This window comes from Oncorhynchus clarkii, chromosome 19, assembly GCF_045791955.1.
Source record: "Oncorhynchus clarkii lewisi isolate Uvic-CL-2024 chromosome 19, UVic_Ocla_1.0, whole genome shotgun sequence".
Taxonomy (NCBI): domain Eukaryota; kingdom Metazoa; phylum Chordata; class Actinopteri; order Salmoniformes; family Salmonidae; genus Oncorhynchus; species Oncorhynchus clarkii.
This window is the reverse complement of record NC_092165.1, coordinates 56,566,624-56,587,387: the sequence shown is the minus strand read 5'-3', so window position 1 is coordinate 56,587,387 and position 20,764 is coordinate 56,566,624. Positions and strand designations below refer to the sequence as shown.

The 20,764-nt window shown below is 42.7% G+C and overlaps 1 protein-coding gene across 1 annotated transcript in view; it reads left to right on the top strand.

The window, feature by feature from the left end:
- The first annotated feature begins 6,654 nt into the window (after positions 1 to 6,654).
- Positions 6,655 to 20,764, top strand: part of LOC139374360 (brain-enriched guanylate kinase-associated protein-like) — a 43,338-nt gene continuing 29,228 nt past the window's right edge. Inside the window, exons 1-3 of the mRNA XM_071115398.1 lie at positions 6,655 to 6,866; positions 10,957 to 11,118; positions 13,979 to 14,045. Coding sequence (XP_070971499.1) covers positions 6,796 to 6,866; positions 10,957 to 11,118; positions 13,979 to 14,045 — 300 coding nt within the window. The 5' untranslated portion in view covers positions 6,655 to 6,795. The remainder of the gene's footprint in view (positions 6,867 to 10,956; positions 11,119 to 13,978; positions 14,046 to 20,764) is intronic.

Sequence of the window (20,764 nt, the reverse complement as noted above, 5' to 3'; positions counted from 1 at the left end):
TCTGAGGGCCTAAGTGTCCTAAGTGTCCCGCTCCTTGAAAGCTGAAGCTCTAGCCTTTAGCTCGGTGAGGATGTTGCCTATAATCCATGGCTTCTGGTTGGGATAAGTACGTACGGTCACTGTGGGGACAACGTCGTCGATGCACTTATTGCAGAAGCCTGTGACTGAGGTGGTATACTCCTCACTGCCATTGGATGAATCTCGGAACACAGCCATGTGTTCTGGGATTACTCAGGGTCAGCCATAGTAGTACTCAGGGTCAGCCATAGTAGTACTCATGGTCAGCCATAGTAGTACTCAGGGTCAGCCATAGTAGTACTCAGGGTCAGCCATAGTAGTACTCTGGGTCAGCCATAGTAGTACTCAGGGTCAGCCATAGTAGTACTCAGGGTCAGCCATAGTAGTACTCAGGGTAAGCCATAGTAGTACTTAGGGTCAGCCATAGTAGTACTCAGGGTCAGCCATTGTAGCACTTAAGCCCACCCATCCCCCACCCCCCAGACAAACACATACACAACAAACACACAAACACACACACTTACCCTTGGCCTCGTTGTGACAGGCATGCAGTTTCAAAGGCAGGGATGAGGCATGAGGGAGTATTAGTGAGTTTAGTGAGTTTAGTGATGAGTCACCACAGCAGTGGAGAACTATTTATTATGAACAATTTCCTCCCAATGAGCTTCAAGTGTTACAATAACACAATGTGAGGGATTCCCTCCTCGTTATGGTATACCTCTATGGTTTATCTCTATAATGCAGATGCTCATCAAGCATCATCATCCTCCACCTGATCCACAAGTAACTAAATTCAAACATGGCCGATACACTTGTGTTTCTTAAACAATATACCAGACCTGGGTTCAAGTAGTATTTGAAATATTTCTAATACCTTGATGAACGTTTGGTTAAACCTGCCTGGAGTGACAGATCGGGATGGTTGTGCACTTTTGGAACTATGCCTTTGGGTTCCATTGCATTTGACAAATTGATTTTTAAATACTATTTGAACCCAGGTACACAACTGGCAAATCAAGGACTATGATCAGATGAAACAGATGATGTGGGCTGCTTGTCGTGGCTACTCACAACATCTTTAATGTTCTTCTTCTCGTGGATAGAGCTTGCTGGGAGGATGTGGTTTCCTCAGGGAACATTCGAAAAATAGAGAACATATGAAAAAATGCAGATACTGTATGTATATTGCATGATTTATTTTCATTTAAAAATAATCGAGGACAACAGAAAAAAGTTTAGAAACGTATTTCCATTGTGGTCCTCAATAGAACGTCGAGTTGTATTTTTCCCCAGTCATTGCACAGATCCCTAGTCTCATATTGTTGATTTGTATCTATTTATTTATTTAACTAGGCAAGTCAGTTAAAGAACAAATTCTTTTTTTCAATAGGAACAGGAACAGTGGGTTAACTGCCTGTTCAGAGGCAGAACGACAGTTTTGTACCTTGTCAGCTCAGGGATTTGAACTTACAACCTTCCGGTTACTAGTCCAACACTCTAACCACTAGGCTACCCTGCCGATTAGTAACTACTCTGCTGACAAGATCCACGGTGTTGGTTATTGCCTTCGGTGAAGTACACGGGGGAAAACACAAGAGAAACGTACATTTCTGGAGTGTTGCATCACAATCCATTTCTGTGCTTTGCCCACAGAAAATATTGAAAAAAGTTGGACGAAACCTTTTTTAAATTCATGCAATTCGTACAGCCAACATGTCATAATGTTGTTTACATATACACAGTTTTTGCATTACACCAAGTGCATGTACTTATTTTTGGTTTGTTCTCATACTTACACTAGTGTCATTACAATGTAAGTACTGTAGATATTATTACCTAGTACAAGGGTTGGCAACAGGCAACCTGCAGGCCAAGTTCAGCCCGCAAGTGCAAAAAATGTGCTTCATTTTAGGAAATCTGTTCCTAAGTCGTCCCACAGACTAACAAAAAATATGGATATGTGATCATGTCTCAATGTAATCAAGGTATGAAATTATTGTTATTTTCAAATACAATCTCTTTTTTTAAATAATTATGTTCCACCCCCCCACCCCCCCTCGCTCCGACAGAAATTGTCCCGCGCTGAACCCAGTTGACCTCTGACCTAGTACCTACAACTGTTATACTCCATCATGTAAAGTGGGACAGCTACTCAGCCAGTACGTTTTGTGGTCATAAATGAAGTCAATCTGGTTCCTTGAATAAGATTTTAACAGATTTGTTTTCGATGAAAGGCCCACACAGTCTCTAGGCTATAAAGAGTGATTACATTACATTACATTACATTGTGGGCATTAACATTTCAGACGTCCGTTTGATCATTTATGAATATATCTGGGAGGTAGCTCGATCTCACCTCCCATGACTCATAGACACCAAATAACCTCCTGACGCTGGCACCAGGCACCACACTTAAGATGGATGGCGCATTGCAGACCTGTTCATCTGAATTAAACAGCGTTTATATTTCATTAACACAAAGAACCACGAGAGCTGCTCTCTCTGAGAATAGAATGAGAACGTTATGATTTTACAAATGTCACAATAGCGGACACACAGGGAGGGAGTCACAATAGGGGACACACAGGGAGGGAGTCACAATAGGGGACACACAGGGAGGGAGTCACAATAGCGGACACACAGGGAGGGAGTCACAATAGGGGACACACAGGGAGGAAGTCACAATAGCGGACACACAGGGAGGGAGTCACAATAGGGGACACACAGGGAGGAAGTCACAATAGCAGACACACAGGGAGGGAGTCACAATAGGGGACACACAGGGAGGGAGTCACAATAGCGGACACACAGGGAGGGAGTCACAATAGGGGACACACAGGGAGGGAGTCACAATAGCGGACACACAGGGAGGGAGTCACAGAAGGGGACACACAGGGAGGGAGTCACAATAGCGGACACACAGGGAGGGAGTCACAATAGGGGACACACAGGGAGGGAGTCACAATAGCGGACACACAGGGAGGAAGTCACAATAGGGGACACACAGGAAGGGAGTCACAATAGCGGACACACAGGGAGGAAGTCACAATAGGGGACACACAGGAAGGGAGGCACAATAGCGGACACACAGGAAGGGAGTCACAATAGGGGACACACAGGGAGGGAGTCACAATAGCACTGGGGAGTAAAGGGGAATGAGGGGGGGCGGGTAGCTACAAGCACAACTCCTTACTCCAGCAACTACATAGTTCCGACCTCTCACACTGCAGCTGACAGATAAGCCACAGCTAGCGACCGTATTCAGCGTCGATCCCGGCTCCTCTTTGTCTTCTACCCGGCAGTGTCAAAGCGAGATTAAAATACAATAAGTAGTGGCGTCTTTGGAGCGAATGAGGCAGGCGACAAACATTCATTTTGCCTCGGTGTTCTGCCGGGCCCCGATAAAGTTTTACTGCAGCCCTGTTAGTATTTACACTGAGGCTTTGGCTCTTTAAGCACAGTGATAACACTTTCCCAGGGATATGTAGAACTTCTTTGTCATGATATTATCAGGTTAATAGGTGCCTGTAGTTGGCAGGAGTATCGTTTATCGGGTGAATTGCTAGACATTTACATTATCTAGGCCTATTTTGTTTGTGCTGTTATTTCAATAGGATGCTATCTGAGTGATGGGGCGTACTAAGTGGAGTCACAAATTTACACTTGACGTTCGTTTCGAAATTCCCTCTTGTATTTCAACTTCGTTTATGCATTCAACCTCTTGAAATCTTGAAAAGAGACCATTAGTGGAGATATTTAGTTTACTAACTGTCAAAAGCATACAATGGCGGAAGGTTCCTTTTGACTAATCACTCACCGTAGTCCAGATCCTGGAGTTGGGATGAGCATTAAGACTGGTGTCATTGTGAATTATCTACAGCCTGAAGTTTCTCTTTCATTTTCGAAATTTGAATTAACTGAATTAGAGTGAATTAGAGTTGGTACTGATCCATCACATTCTACTTTCAAATGTTTGAAGGACAGAAACCAGTGTTGAAAAAATCTGTGTTGAAAAAATAAATAATCTGTGAACTAAATCTGTTTAAAAAAAATCTGTGTTATCTTAATAGAAAATTACTCAAGTTCAAGTGAAAATACTAAATCAGTAAAAGTCTAAAAGTATTTGGTTTTAAATATACTTAAGTATCAAAAGTAAATGGAATTGCTCAAATATACTTAAGTATCAAATTAAATCAAATTCATTTATATAGCCCTTCGTACATCAGCTGATATCTCAAAGTGCTGTACAGAAACCAGAAATCAGTTCTTATATTAAGCAAACCAGAAGGCACTTTTTAAAAAATGTACAGATAGCCAGGGGCACACTCCAATGCGTAATTGACAAACAAAGCGTCGCCAGATCAGAGGCAGTGGGGACAACCAGGGATGTCTCTGTTTAGTGAGGCCGCCAGATCAGAGGCAGTGGGGACAACCAGGGATGTTCTCTGTTTAGTGAGGTCGTCAGATCAGAGGCAGTGGGGACAACCAGGGATGTTCTCTGTTTAGTGAGGCCGCCAGATCAGAGGCAGTGGGGACAACCAGGGATGTTCTCTGTTTAGTGAGGCCGCCAGATCAGAGGCAGTGGGGACAACCAGGGATGTTCTCTGTTTAGTGAGGCCGCCAGATCAGAGGCAGTGGGGACAACCAGGGATGTTCTCTGTTTAGTGAGGTCGTCAGATCAGAGGCAGTGGGGACAACCAGGGATGTTCTCTGTTTAGTGAGGCCGCCAGATCAGAGGCAGTGGGGACAACCAGGGATGTTCTCTGTTTAGTGAGGCCGCCAGATCAGAGGCAGTGGGGACAACCAGGGATGTTCTCTGTTTAGTGAGGCCGCCAGATCAGAGGCAGTGGGGACAACCAGGGATGTTCTCTGTTTAGTGAGTCCGCCAGATCAGAGGCAGTGGGGACAACCAGGGATGTTCTCTGTTTAGTGAGGCCGCCAGATCAGAGGCAGTGGGGACAACCAGGGATGTTCTCTGTTTAGTGAGGCCGCCAGATCAGAGGCAGTGGGGACAACCAGGGATGTTCTCTGTTTAGTGAGGCCGCCAGATCAGAGGCAGTGGGGACAACCAGGGATGTTCTCTGTTTAGTGAGGCCGCCAGATCAGAGGCAGTGGGGACAACCAGGGATGTTCTCTGTTTAGTGAGGCCGCCAGATCAGAGGCAGTGGGGACAACCAGGGATGTTCTCTGTTTAGTGAGGCCGCCAGATCAGAGGCAGTGGGGACAACCAGGGATGTTCTCTGTTTAGTGAGGCCGCCAGATCAGAGGCAGTGGGGACAACCAGGGATGTTCTCTGTTTAGTGAGGCCGCCAGATCAGAGGCAGTGGGGACAACCAGGGATGTTCTCTGTTTAGTGAGGCCGCCAGTTCAGAGGCAGTGGGGACAACCAGGGATGTTCTCTGTTTAGTGAGGCCGCCAGATCAGAGGCAGTGGGGACAACCAGGGATGTTCTCTGTTTAGTAAGGCCGCCAGATCAGAGGCAGTGGGGACAACCAGGGATGTTCTCTGTTTAGTGAGGCCGCCAGATCAGAGGCAGTGGGGACAACCAGGGATGTTCTCTGTTTAGTGAGGCCGCCAGATCAGAGGCAGTGGGGACAACCAGGGATGTTCTCTGTTTAGTGAGGCCGCCAGATCAGAGGCAGTGGGGACAACCAGGGATGTTCTCTGTTTAGTGAGGCCGCCAGATCAGAGGCAGTGGGGACAACCAGGGATGTTCTCTGTTTAGTGAGGCCGCCAGATCAGAGGCAGTGGGGACAACCAGGGATGTCTCTGTTTAGTGAGGCCGCCAGATCAGAGGCAGTGGAGACAACCAGGGATGTTCCCTTGATAAGTGCGGGAATTGTCTTTCTAAGCATTCAAAACGTAACGAGTACCTTAGGGTGTAAGGGAAAATTAATGAAATTAAAAATCCATTATTTTCTTTAGGAAAAAAAAGTAGTACTTCAAAGTATTTTTTACTTAAGTACTTTATACCACTGGAAATGAGTGACAGAGGAATCAGTGGAAATAAGATGTCTGATCACCTCCCACCCTTCAAGCTCCTCTTTGTCCTGTGTTAGTCTCATCTCGTAAACCATGCAGTCAATACTGCCAACATTAGCCTAGCAGCAAAGCAGCAGGCCATCTCTACTTTCATTTACCTACATCTCACAGTTAGTCAACCAGACCCATCCCTACTACTCTGCATTTCCAGGGTGACAGTGACAAGGTTATAAACGCTAGCTAGCTCCTCCACTGATATAACAGTCAGCCCAGGTGGAGCGTGATGAATAGACACACAATACCAGTAGGTTCTGTCAGCTCTGTAATGCTGATTTATAGGGGAATAACCTGCCAGGTCATTTCATCGATGCTTCATAGGATTTAGCTGTTTGTGGATGTGTCTGTTGATGATTATGAATTGGACAAAGGGAGCGATATGAAAGGGGAACTCATCAAGTGGCACATTGGAGCCTTTGGAGGAAGTACTAATCTTACCTTTGACCTTCGTCGATATCATCTGTGAAGAATGTGAGCTTGTTCAAAAAGAGCAAATGAATGCATGAGTTCACAGCACCTAAAAGCTAGTCGTAGTAATGTATAACAAATACAATTTAATCTGTGACTGCAGCGCTGTTTCTGTGATCTGTTGGCAGGGTCAACACAGATAGACAACTGCTATCTGACTCCACAGGCAAGACTTATGGCCTGAGTGGTTGAGGTTAGACGTCACACTCTGCATCAGCATTATTGGGAATCGACTAGAAAACACATGAAAGTGAATGCAGAGCGAAGAATATGAAAAAGATATATATTGGGAAAACAGCACTCAAAGCCGGGAGAAATGGTTGCAAGCATCAGAAAAGAAGGTAAGATGGAAGTTTCCACTTTTAAAAGCCACCCTTTTCATTTCATTCAATCATATCCACTTCATGCCAAGAATCCACTTCATTCATTTTATTTCTTAACACCATAAACAATTTAAAATGCTGTGGTAGAAAAAGTACCCAATTGTCATACTTGAGTAAAAGTAAAGATACCTTATCATAAACGTGAAAGTCACCCAGTAAAATACTACTTGAGTAAAAGTAAAGATACCTTAACATAAATGTGAAAGTCACCCAGTAAAATACTACTTGAGTAAAAGTAAAGATACCTTAACATAAACGTGAAAGTCACCCAGTAAAATACTACTTGAGTAAAAGTAAAGATACCTTAACATAAACGTGAAAGTCACCCAGTAAAATACTACTTGAGTAAAAGTAAAGCTACCTTAACATAAACGTGAAAGTCACCCAGTAAAATACTACTTGAGTAAAAGTAAAGATACCTTATCATAAACGTGAAAGTCACCCAGTAAAATACTACTTGAGTAAAAGTAAAGATACCTTAACATAAATGTGAAAGTCACCCAGTAAAATACTACTTGAGTAAAAGTAAAGATACCTTAACATAAACGTGAAAGTCACTCAGTAAAATACTACTTGAGTAAAAGTAAAGATACCTTATCATAAACGTGAAAGTCACCCAGTAAAATACTACTTGAGTAAAAGTAAAGATACCTTAACATAAATGTGAAAGTCACCCAGTAAAATACTACTTGAGTAAAAGTAAAGATACCTTAACATAAACGTGAAAGTCACCCAGTAAAATACTACTTGAGTAAAAGTAAAGATACCTTAACATAAATGTGAAAGTCACCCAGTAAAATACTACTTGAGTAAAAGTAAAGATACCTTAACATAAATGTGAAAGTCACCCAGTAAAATACTACTTGAGTAAAAGTAAAGATACCTTAACATAAATGTGAAAGTCACCCAGTAAAATACTACTTGAGTAAAAGTAAAGATACCTTAACATAAATGTGAAAGTCACCCAGTAAAATACTACTTGAGTAAAAGTAAAGATACCTTAACATAAACGTGAAAGTCACCCAGTAAAATACTACTTGAGTAAAAGTCTAAAAGTATTTGATTTTAAAATATACTTAAGTATCAAAAGTAAATGTAATTTTAAAAAATGTACTTAAGTATCAAAAGTAAAAGTATAAATCATTTAAAAATCCTTAAATAGTGACGATTTTCTTGCTTTTTAAATTTACGGATAGTCAGGGGCACACTCCAACACTCAGAAATAGTTTTTCAAATGAAGCATTCGTGTTTAGTGAGTCTGGCAAATCAAAGGCAGTAGAGATGAGCAGGGATGTTCTCTTCATGAGTTGGACCATTTTCCTGTCCTGCTGAGCATTCAAAATGTAACGAGTACTTTTGGATGTCAGGGAAAATGCATGGAATAGAAAGTACATTCTTTTCTTCAGGGACAGAGTGAAGTAAAGCTAAAGGTGGTCAAAAATATAAATAGTCAAGTAAAGTAAATATACCAATAAAAAAACCTACTTAAGTAGTACTTTAAAGTATGTTTACTTAAGTACTTTAGACCACTGTTCAAATTTAATCTCAATTAAAACCCATTGTCATGGTACCAATTTCATTACATCAGTCTCTTATTCATTTAACACCTTATTTCTGTGTCAACTATTCAGATAACGAAGACAGGCAACCTTGAAAAGCTGATGTGTTTTATGCCACAGAAATCAATGCAATGTGCATACTATGCCTGCCAATCACTTACTGCTTTCAGTGACAGTCTTGTGAAGACTTTGTAGGAAATGCAAGGGCTAGCCTAGCCTGTCAGAGTCTGGGTTTAACCCACAACTTAAGTCCCTAAGACACCTATCATAACGTCCAGACTGGCAGGCATAATGTGTTTACAGTAGACGTATTAAAGCTGCAATATGTGACCCAACTAAATTCACATAGAAATGTGGGTTATAGATCTGTCATTCTCATTGAAAGCAAGTCTAAGAAGTGGTAGATATGTTGCTATTTCTATTCTCTTCCCGTTCTTAAGTTTAGTTTTTGTACACCAGCTTCAAACAGTTGAAAGTACAATCTTTTTGGTTCTGGGACATATATTTCACAGCGGTTTAGATGGTACAGCGATTCTCTACACTCTACTTGCTTGTTTTGTCATATAAACTCAAATTAGGCAAACTATTTAAATTTTTGAAACCAGGAAATGGCGGAGCGATTCCTGCATAGCGCATCTTTAACTAACGTATTTCCTACAACCTCACTGCAGTTTTGAATACCATGCATCAATAATTTGTAAGCAGACAGAGTCAAGCCTTTGTCCTACATCGTTCTAATGCACTGTAATGTCTTTCAAGCTGGTTAGCCGTGTCAATCTATTTCTGCAATAGCCAACCAGGCTGTGAGAGAGTCACATGATCCCTTAAAAGGGGCCGTCCTCTGAGTTTGGCGCTGGACTGCTGTGACATGAGACCAGTGTGGCACTGGCAGTGTGATAGTGAACGTCTCCAGGAGTATTGTCTCTGAGCCAGAATCTAAATCCCCAGAGAAAACTGTCCCCCTGCTCTTCATTCCCAGCCTCTCTCTTTTTCTTTGTCTGTGTCTTTGTCTCTCACACACACACACACACACACACACACACACACACACACACACACACACACACACACACACACACACACACACACACACACACACACACACACACACATATTCTCTCTCTCATTTACCATAGAAGGTCAGAGAAACTCATTACGTCACAGAAACTTATTGACTCATGCACTCTCCAGATAAAAATTCTCAGTATTCTCCTATAGATACATACTGTACACAATCTATATAAAACCAAACTTATTCACCAACCAAGCCCCATAACCCCATTCACATCCTTCCTCCTACACACACACAAATCCCTCATGGTGCTGCATCTCGATAGAATCAGAATCTCTTCCTGGTTTGCCAGTGATTTCATGCTGGAGAGGTGTGTAACGGGAGTGACCCATTACAGAATTGTGAGCTGGTTCCTGTTCCCTGGCTGTCAATGGAAAATCATTAGCGCTCTAGCTTCCATCCATCAATACATACCCACAGGCCTTCCTTGGCTGGGGATTTTCACACCAGCTGAATTAGATTTCACCTCCATTTCATGCCTGTCTCTTTTGCTCTTATCTAAGTCCGATTGTGTTTTTATTTTGACCCTTTATTTAACTAAGTCAGTTCTGAACAAATGCATGTCATGCAACCATACTGTAAACAATTAATACCTTTTGAGAATGTCAAATGTATATTTTGAATCCCACTTCAGAAGACAGTCAATATGTAGATGACATATTGTATAATTATCAATACATGTGCAGAAACATTTTGTTTAGGTCATGAATATCTAACGTATGTTATGTCTAGTCATGAACTTGAATTTGTACATAAATAATATTTAGCATTGCTCACATACAGTTACATTTGTGAAAAAATATATTTTATCACTTTTCTGTTTTATCAATTACATTTAATTCAACATTGAAAAAATGCGGTAGTTTAAATTTGTTCGACCTTAGCGAGCCTGACCACAAGTCTGAGACCACTATGATGTCCGAGACCACTATGATGTCAGAGACCACTATGATGTCAGAGACCACTATGATGTCAGAGACCACTATGATGTCAGAGACCACTATGATGTCAGAGACCACTATGATGTCAGAGACTAGTATGATGTCAGAGACCACTATGATGTCAGAGACCACTATGATGTCAGAGACCACTATGATGTCAGAGACTAGTATGATGTCAGAGATCACTATGATGACACACCAAATGCATTTGATGGATATTTTTTGTTTTCTTCTACTGCCTCTTAAGGGGAAAGTAATCCAAAAGCAACTGAAAGTAATCAGATTACATGACTGATTTTGGGTAATCCAAAAGTTATGTTACTGATTACAAGTTCGGACAGGTAACTAGTAACTAACAGATTACATTTAGAATATAACCTCCCCAACCCTGCTCACAGCCTGAATTAAGACCTAATGATACCATGAGCTGTTTTGACCTCGTTGTCTGTCTGCCTGTCACTCTACTTCCTGCCTAGTTCTCTACATGATCACAAGGATGATCTTCGCAAGCGTCTGTCTTACACCACCCACAAACTAGAGATGGTGGAGTCTGAGTTTGACTCCACCCGTCAGTACCTGGAGACGGAACTCCGTCGAGCCCAGGAAGAGTTGGAGAAATTCACTGACAAACTACGCAGGTATGTCAGTCCTGTTACACCATCTCAGTCCTGTTACAACATGTCAGTCCTGTTACAACATGTCAGTCCTGTTACACCATCTCAGTCCTGTTACAACATGTCAGTCCTGTTACAACATGTCAGTCCTGTTACAGCATGTCAGTCCTGTTACACCATCTCAGTCCTGTTACACTATCTCAGTCCTGTTACAACATGTCAGTCCTGTTACAACATGTCAGTCCTGTTACAACATGTCAGTCCTGTTACACCATCTCAGTCCTGTTACACCATCTCAGTCCTGTTACAACATGTCAGTCCTGTTACAACATGTCAGTCCTGTTACACCATCTCAGTCCTGTTACAACATGTCAGTCCTGTTACAACATGTCAGTCCTGTTACAACATCTCAGTCCTGTTACACCATCTCAGTCCTGTTACAACATGTCAGTCCTGTTACACCATGTCAGTCCCATTACACCATCTCAGTCCTGTTACACCATCTCAGTCCTGTTACAACATGTCAGTCCTGTTACACCATCTTTAGTATCTTACCACAGCTGTTGTGTCTAACAAATCATGACTATGTCATCGTTCATCTTAACTCAATGAGTCAATGTATTTACACATCTACTAATTCAACTGAATCTGCATTGGGAATAATCTAATGCAAGGTTCTCCAACTGTTGTCTGTGATTCCTCCCTGCAGTAACATACCTTGATTCAACTAATCAATGTCTTCAGTCCAGACCATAATTAGCTAAATCATCTGTGTTACTGTAGAGCTGGATCAAAAGCCAGTAACTCTGAAAGGTAAAGCAATTTACAACCGAATTACTTATGTAGCCAGTGGCTTTTAATTTCCCTAAATTACTGGCCTCATTTGAGCCACATACAGAGAAAAAATATGTTTTGATTTGGAAGTTACCATGTTTACTTAAAGTAATAAACATAACAAATTACTTAGGGGAGACGGGGACAATTCTAACACATTTTGGAGTTGTTTAAAATAAAATATGTATTTACTCTAACAGTGTAGAGATTTCAAAATGTCACACAAACAATTTACATTTCTCTGCAAAGTTTTAGAGACCTGTGTAAAATGTGGATTCTTCACAATTATATCTTGAAGACCCAAAGTCAGAAAATGTCCTGATGTTACAATTAACCCCAATAGCACGGTTAGCTGTAACAGTATATGGGACAGTTGTACCAATGTCTTTAATTGTCAAAATGACGGGTAGTATAACAATACCACTGATATTTGGATGAAATTACACAAAAAAAAAATGTTTTAATTACTTTGATCTTTTAGGGATGTCATAGTTTAATATTATATTCTGTATTAGTTGTCAAAATGTTCTTAGTTGCACTGCCAAAGTTGCCATAAAGCAGTGGAAATGTGCTATAAATATATGAATGTATCTCTATATTATATAATTCTAGATAATTGTAATTATAATTCTAGTTGCGTTACCACGGCGTTAAAACCAACCCCAAGCATAGGAGCCTTTACTTATTAATTAAAGTCAATACTAATCAAAAGATCATATCTTATTGATAAAAATTATATATGTTTAGATACATGGAGAATGTTCCACTAATCAAAAATCCAAAAAGAGAAATAACCTTATTTAAAAAAAATATATATATATAAAATCCAAAACAATGATTAATTTGAAAAAAATCTTCATAGACATGTGGAGACACTAATCAAGCATTGGCACATTGAATAAAACCTTTTGTTTCTAATTTGAGTTATTTAACCTGTTACAATTAACCTGTGTTACAATTGTCCAATGCAATAGCAATATCAATTGAACATGTGACAGTGAACAGTTGAAGCATACAGAACATGTTCTGAGAGAAATCATTGTTGACGTAACCTCCAGGCCCACTTCAGTTCTAGAGCGAGGTCATTTCTTCTATAACAGACGTTTTTTTTTAACAATGGATCTCAACAGCTGCTTCGTCAATGGGGTCAAAAATGCTACAATGTATCCAAACCACCATGAGACCAGGGCCAGTGACAATGGATCTCCACAGCTGCTTCGTCAATGGGGTCAAAAATGCTACAATGTATCCAAACCCCCCATGAGACCAGGGCCAGTGACAATGGATCTCCACAGCTGCTTTGTCAATGTGGTCAAAAATGCTACAATGTATCCAAACCCCCCATGAGACCAGGGCCAGTGATAATGGATCTCCACAGCTGCTTCGTCAATGGGGTCAAAAATGCTACAATGTACCCAAACCCCCATGAGACCAGGGCCAGTGATAATGGCATGCAGCACTGTGTGGTTTAAAAAAAAATAGATAGTAGCCTAATGCTGGTAATGATTGAACTAATGGAAAGTGGAGATGGAAGAGCAGCTTATTCCATTAAAACCCACTAATGTTTTGGAAGCCGACCAGAAACAGTGTTTTGTGCAAGGAAACACACCTCGCGCTGAAACGTTGCCAAAATTCCTCCGCTCATGCGTCAGTCCTATGGGTTTGATTATGCATTCTTCATTGGCTTTTCTCTCCCCCCCCCCCCCCCCCCCCCAAAAAAAAGCACGAAAGGAATTCAAAATTCTGCTTTGATCACATGAAATTGTTTTTTCCATGCTTCCATTGTGAGGCTAGGATTCTCGTCCAAAAATAATTACTGTACAGTATAAATAGTGCAGTACAGACAACCAGAGATATCCATTGAATAATTTTCAAATCCAAATCCATTGCTTTGGATTTTCATATTCATCATCTTCATCATCTTCATCATCTTCATCATCTTCATCATCTTCATCATCAAAAGTCATGAATACTTGGTTTTGAAAGCATGTTCATTCTCTGACTTACATAGCCAATGTTTCACCAATATGTACTCTTTCCTGTCATGCAGGATCCAGAGCAGTTATGCAGCTCAACAGAGGATCAATCAAGACCTGGAGGACAAGGTGCACAGGACGGTAAGACACCTGTTTCAGACATACTGTACACCACAATGCTTCAGCCGTACACCACACTGCTTCAGCCGTACATCACACTGCTACAGCCATACAATACACTGCTACAGCCATACACCACACTGCTTCAGCAATACACCACACTGCTTCAGCCATACACCACACTGCTTCAGCCATACACCACACTGCTTCAGCCATACTGTACACCACACTGCTTCAGCCGTACATCACACTGTTTCAGCCATACACCACACTGTTTCAGCCATATACCACACTGCTACAGCCATACGCCACACTGCTACAGCCATACATCACACTGCTTCAGCCATACACTACACTGCTACAGCCATACATCACACTGCTACAGCCATACACCACACTGCTTAAGCCATACACCACACTGCTCAGCCGTACACCACACTGCTTCAGCAGTACATCACACTGTTTCAGCCATACACCACACTGCTTCAGCCGTACACCACACTGCTTCAGCCGTACAACACACTGCTTCAGCCGTACACCACACTGCTTCAGCCATACATCACACTGCTTCAGCCGTACACCACACTGATTCAGCCATACATCACACTGCTTCAGCCATACATCACACTGCTTCAGCCGTACACCACACTGCTTCAGCCATACACCACACTGCTTCAGCCGTACACCACACTGCTTCAGCCATACACCACACTGCTACAGCCATACATCACACTGCTTCAGACATACACCACACTGCTTCAGCCGTACACCACACTGCTTCAGCCATACACCACACTGCTTCAGCCATACACCACACTGCTTCAGCCATACACCACACTGCTACAGCTATACACCACACTGCTACAGCCATACATCACACTGTTTCAGCCATACACCACACTGTTTCAGCCATATACCACACTGCTACAGCCATACGCCACACTGCTAAAGCCATACATCACACTGCTTCAGCCATACACTACACTGCTACAGCCTTACATCACACTGCTACAGCCATACACCACACTGCTTCAGCCATACACCACACTGCTTCAGCCGTACATCACACTGCTTCAGCCATACACCACACTGCTTCAGCCGTACATCACACTGCTTCAGCCGTATACCACACTGCTTCAGCCGTACACCACACTGCTTCAGCCATACGTCACACTTCTTCAGCCGTACACCACACTGATTCAGCCATACATCACACTGCTTCAGCCATACATCACACTGCTTCAGCCGTACACCACACTGCTTCAGCCATACACCACACTGCTTCAGCCGTACACCACACTGCTTCAGCCATACACCACACTGCTACAGCCATACATCACACTGCTTCAGACATACACCACACTGCTTCAGCCATACACCACACTGCTACAGCCATACAATACACTGCTACAGCCATACACCACACTGCTTCAGCCATACACCACACTGCTTCAGCCATACACCACACTGCTACAGCCATACTGTACACCACACTGCTTCAGCCGTACATCACACTGTTTCAGCCATACACCACACTGTTTCAGCCATATACCACACTGCTACAGCCATACACCACACTGCTACAGCCATACATCACACTGCTTCAGCCATACACTACACTGCTACAGCCATACATCACACTGCTACAGCCATACACCACACTGCTTCAGCCATACACCACACTGCTCAGCCGTACACCACACTGCTTCAGCCGTACATCACACTGTTTCAGCCATACACCACACTGCTTCAGCCGTACACCACACTGCTTCAGCCGTACAACACACTGCTTCAGCCGTACACCACACTGCTTCAGCCATACATCACACTGCTTCAGCCGTACACCACACTGATTCAGCCATACATCACACTGCTTCAGCCATACATCACACTGCTTCAGCCGTACACCACACTGCTTCAGCCATACACCACAATGCTTAAGCCATACACCACACTGCTACAGCCATACATCACACTGCTTCAGACACACACCACACTGCTTCAGCCGTACACCACACTGCTTCAGCCATACACCACACTGCTTCAGCCATACACCACACTGCTTCAGCCATACACCACACTGCTTCAGCCATACACTACACTGCTACAGCCATACATCACACTGCTACAGCCATACACCACACTGCTTCAGCCATACACCACACTGCTACAGCTATACACCACACTGCTTCAGCCATACACCACACTGCTTCAGCCATACACCACACTGCTACAGCCATACACTACACTGCTACAGCCATACATCACACTGCTACAGCCATACACCACACTGCTTCAGCCATACACCACACTGCTTCAGCCGTACATCACACTGCTTCAGCCATACACCACACTGCTTCAGCCGTACATCACACTGCTTCAGCCGTACACCACACTGCTTCAGCCGTAAACCACACTGCTTCAGCCATACGTCACACTGCTTCAGCCGTACACCACACTGATTCAGCCATACATCACACTGCTTCAGCCATACATCACACTGCTTCAGCCGTACACCACACTGCTTCAGCCATACACCACACTGCTTCAGCCGTACACCACACTGCTTCAGCCATACACCACACTGCTACAGCCATACATCACACTGCTTCAGACCTACACCACACTGCTTCAGCCGTACACCACACTGCTTCAGCCATACACCACACTGCTTCAGCCGTACACCACACTGCTTCAGCCATACACCACACTGCTACAGCTATACACCACACTGCTTCAGCCATACACCACACTGCTTCAGCCATACACCACACTGCTACAGCTATACACCACACTGCTTCAGCCATACACCACACTGCTTCAGACATACATTCATTTGAAGCCCACTCCTATACCACACAGTCAGTGGAAGCTAGTGGGAAGAGCTATAGGAGGACAGGCACATTGTAATGGCTGGAATTAAATAAATGGAACAGAGTCAAACATGTGGTTTCCATATATTTGATGTGTTTGATACCGTTCCATTAATTCCATTCCAGCCATTACAATGAGCCCGTCCTCCTATAGCTCCTCCCACCAGCCTCCTCTGCACACCGTGTTGGCACCTTGGGGACTTTTCGATTGGTTCCGCCAGTCAATCTCAATCAGGCAGAACTAAAGTAACATCAACCTTCCCATTTGACATCATTGAGCTGATATGCATTGTGTAATGACCTAAAATCAACTCTATTGTTGTTGGCAGTTTGTTGCAAGTTGCCAGCAGCATGGTGTCAGCCTCTGACACTCTATACTGGTGTCAACGAAGCAGCTCAGATACACCATCTCATCTTAGTTCTCCTGGAAACGGACATCCAAGACCAGCCTACATCCGACAGTGTGGGTTTCCAATGGCTCTCCTACAGCCCTTTCCTAACTTATAGGCTATTGAACTAAAGTGCATTCCATTTAGCCAGACTTGTGAAGGACTAGCCTTGTTTATACCAGAAAGACAATTTGAATTGGCAACATTCCGACCTTAATTGGCATTCCGACCTTAATTGGCATTCCGACCTTAAAGTTACCGTGTGTTACATCACCTTATGCGCCCATAAAGTCCTGTCGCTTAAGCATCCACATCTTTACCCCATCTCTTCACAGCTGGGATGGAGGGGCATTAATGAGATGCTGGTATTGACATTACTGGGATAGATTTGTTGTGTCCTAATGATCCCTGTAAGTACCTCAGCTCTCACTCACTTTGTTCTCATAAATAATGTAGGAGGTGTACAGAGGCTTGCTCTGCTCTCCCCGTCAGCCGTTCCAGTCGTTCCCTGGGGTCTTGCAGCTCGCCACGTCAATAAAGCATCTAAGGAATAAGCGATCTTTAAAGCAGCTGGCCAGGAATATCTTTATAAGGCAGCTGGACAGGCAGCTCTCTATAAGACAGCTTTCCATAAGACAGTCAGTCAAGTAGCTCTCTATAAGGCAGTCCGCAGGCATCTCTCTATATGACAGCTCTCTATAAGGCAGCTCTCCATAAGACAGTTCTCTATGAGACAGCTCTTTATAATACAGGCGGTCAGGCAGCTCTCTATATGCGTCACACTCTAGTGACTTGAGAAATCATGTTTACCTCCCCTCCCACCATTCCAATTAGATTTAAATTCCGCTTGGTAAATAAACAAGTCGATGGCTTGATAGTTATTGGTTCACAGGTCTCCACGGCACTCCTTATGTGACATTTGCAATGGAGTTCTTTGAATATTTTATAGCGTTTAAACACGAAAAGGCTATCAAATATTAATGTTGATGATAAGGCTGACCTGTTGCTCAGGGTCAAGCATGAGTGCATTAAAAAAAGGAGAGCTCCATCTCTGTCTCACTGAGCAACACACAGAGCATAGAGAACATCACACACACACCCTAATCTCTCGTGGACAGACTACATAACATAAATGGTATCTTTAACGTCAGTCAAAAGATTGCTGGATGTGACAACTAACGAGCGACAGTAGTTCTAGTGCTTTGATGTTCCGTCACTGGTTATTTGGATGTATAAGGTTTGGTGGAGGTGGTGCGTGCAGCGTTTCAAGCAGAACGTTTTTGGAAAGGGGGTGGGGCTTTGGCTGAGTTTCTGTTTTAGGCTAGTGGAGACTTAGCTAATCTCATTAGTGTATTTTCTCATGCATCTTCTCCAGAACCTAATCGAGCATCTGATGTAATTACCCAAGATTTTCGGGGTGGTTTCCGAGATTACACACACTCAACCACCCGTCACACACAAACGCACGCACGCACGCATGCTCGCACGCATGCACGCACACACACACGCACACGCACACACACACACACACACACACACACACACACACACACACACACACACACACACACACACACACACACACACACATGAATCATCTATAAGCATATGTCACACTCTAAATGGTGTCTAACGAGTGACATAACAATTACCACAGTAGGGTGAATTGTCAAATGTGACATAACGCACTATGTATGTTTATACCCCATTTATAGAGTGTGACTTACGCTCATTAGATGATTTGTGAAGCATTCATGTAGTGCTTATGAAGCCTTTATGTATGCTATATAAAATCGTTATAAGTTGTACTTTGTTTACAGTAGGACCCATTATAACATAGGCATAATAACCAACAACAACTATCATGTAAAAAAAAAACTATCCAAAAATGTATGAGGAAAATGATAAGAGTAAAAACACCTGAGAAGGGTTTAATGATTATTCCATACTCCTGCTGAATTGAGGTGGGGCGGTCTCTCTCAGTGATCGGCTACTGTATGTGGTCTTTGGTGTGAAATCTTAGATGAGAACTCCGGTATAAATCGATCGAAACACAAGCAGTCTCATGGTGAGAGGCCCCTCTCTTGCCACTCTCAAAGTAGTTACATGATCAGAGACGCAGCGCAATCAATGTCCAAAGTGATTGCGCTGTCATGGAACCTTGTTAGAAAACTATTACTCCCCCTGTCTCCCCAGTCGAGAGCTTCCCTTCCCCATTCGTTCCTCCTTCAGACACCGAAGACAATGTCATTACTGTTCAAGATGAGACCGCGGCCACGCTACAGGTCCATATTTAAGACGTATCATGATTAAAACTATATTTTTTTTTTTATCTCATCAGAATAGAAATTTGAGTCACCATGGCTCCCTATCTGTGAGGACGTTTTAATAGAAGACGACCGTGTGTGAAATTAATTTATTTTCCCAATCACCTCTTCTTAGATGATTAAAGACAAAGTGATTTCCTCAGGCAACTGTTCATACAGAAGATAGTGATTTGACTAGTTCCAAAAGTATGGCCATCAAAGCACAACCAACGCACAACATTGTCTCAACGTTGATTCCAGCCATCCCTATTTGTGTGCTACATGTTTTGTATTCTATCCATTGGTGCTGAGGTATAAGACGACATGACCGATTTTGAACATTAATCTAAGAAAACTCTATAATTTACACTAATTCTATAGTGTTTGTGTATTATTCGTTGTTTCTTCACCCATCGCTTAGTCTGGATTTTTGTAAGGTCTGAGTAATCCTCATTGCATTGTCATACGGAGAAAAGACAAGAGCCGAAAAATGAATCACAAATCATATTCTGTCACGCACACTTCTTTTGTATTCCAGTTGTGAAATTATTGGTGGTTGGCTTTTCAAAATAATAGTCTGTCTAGCGACCTTGGTGTAACTAATCACTGTTCATGACAGGAAATAGTAAAGTATTTCCTCAGAAGTATGCCTCCTTCTGATTGCCATTCCTTTATTATGTCTCACAATGGTATTTTCAAGGGGAAAATATTTATAGAGTAGGAAACGGTCTTAGATAGACACTGCGAGAAAATAGGTTCAAGCAAATCAAACATGCAATTAAAACGTTCTGAACAGAAACCAAGAAGGTCATTTAAAAAAAATACAAACCAAACAATTGAACCAACACCCTAGGAAGAGAATGTAGAATGTAGAATGTAGAATGTAGTGTAAGCGGGTTGTCCGAAAGTGTTTACATTATTTTATGTAGCGACAGGAGTTGTTTCTAAACGTGTTACCTGACTAGGGCCCAGAGATTTTCCTGGTCAAGTCACATGGTCAGGGAACAACTCCTGGCCCTATTTGTGTGGAATGCAGCCCTCCCTGGCTGTGCTGACTGTAGTGTTGACAGAGGATTCTTGACCATTGCTACTCCCCCTTCTGGGACGGCTACCCCCTTTTGGGACGCCCCCTTCTGGGACGGCCCTTAGGAAAATCAGATCACGCCTCCATT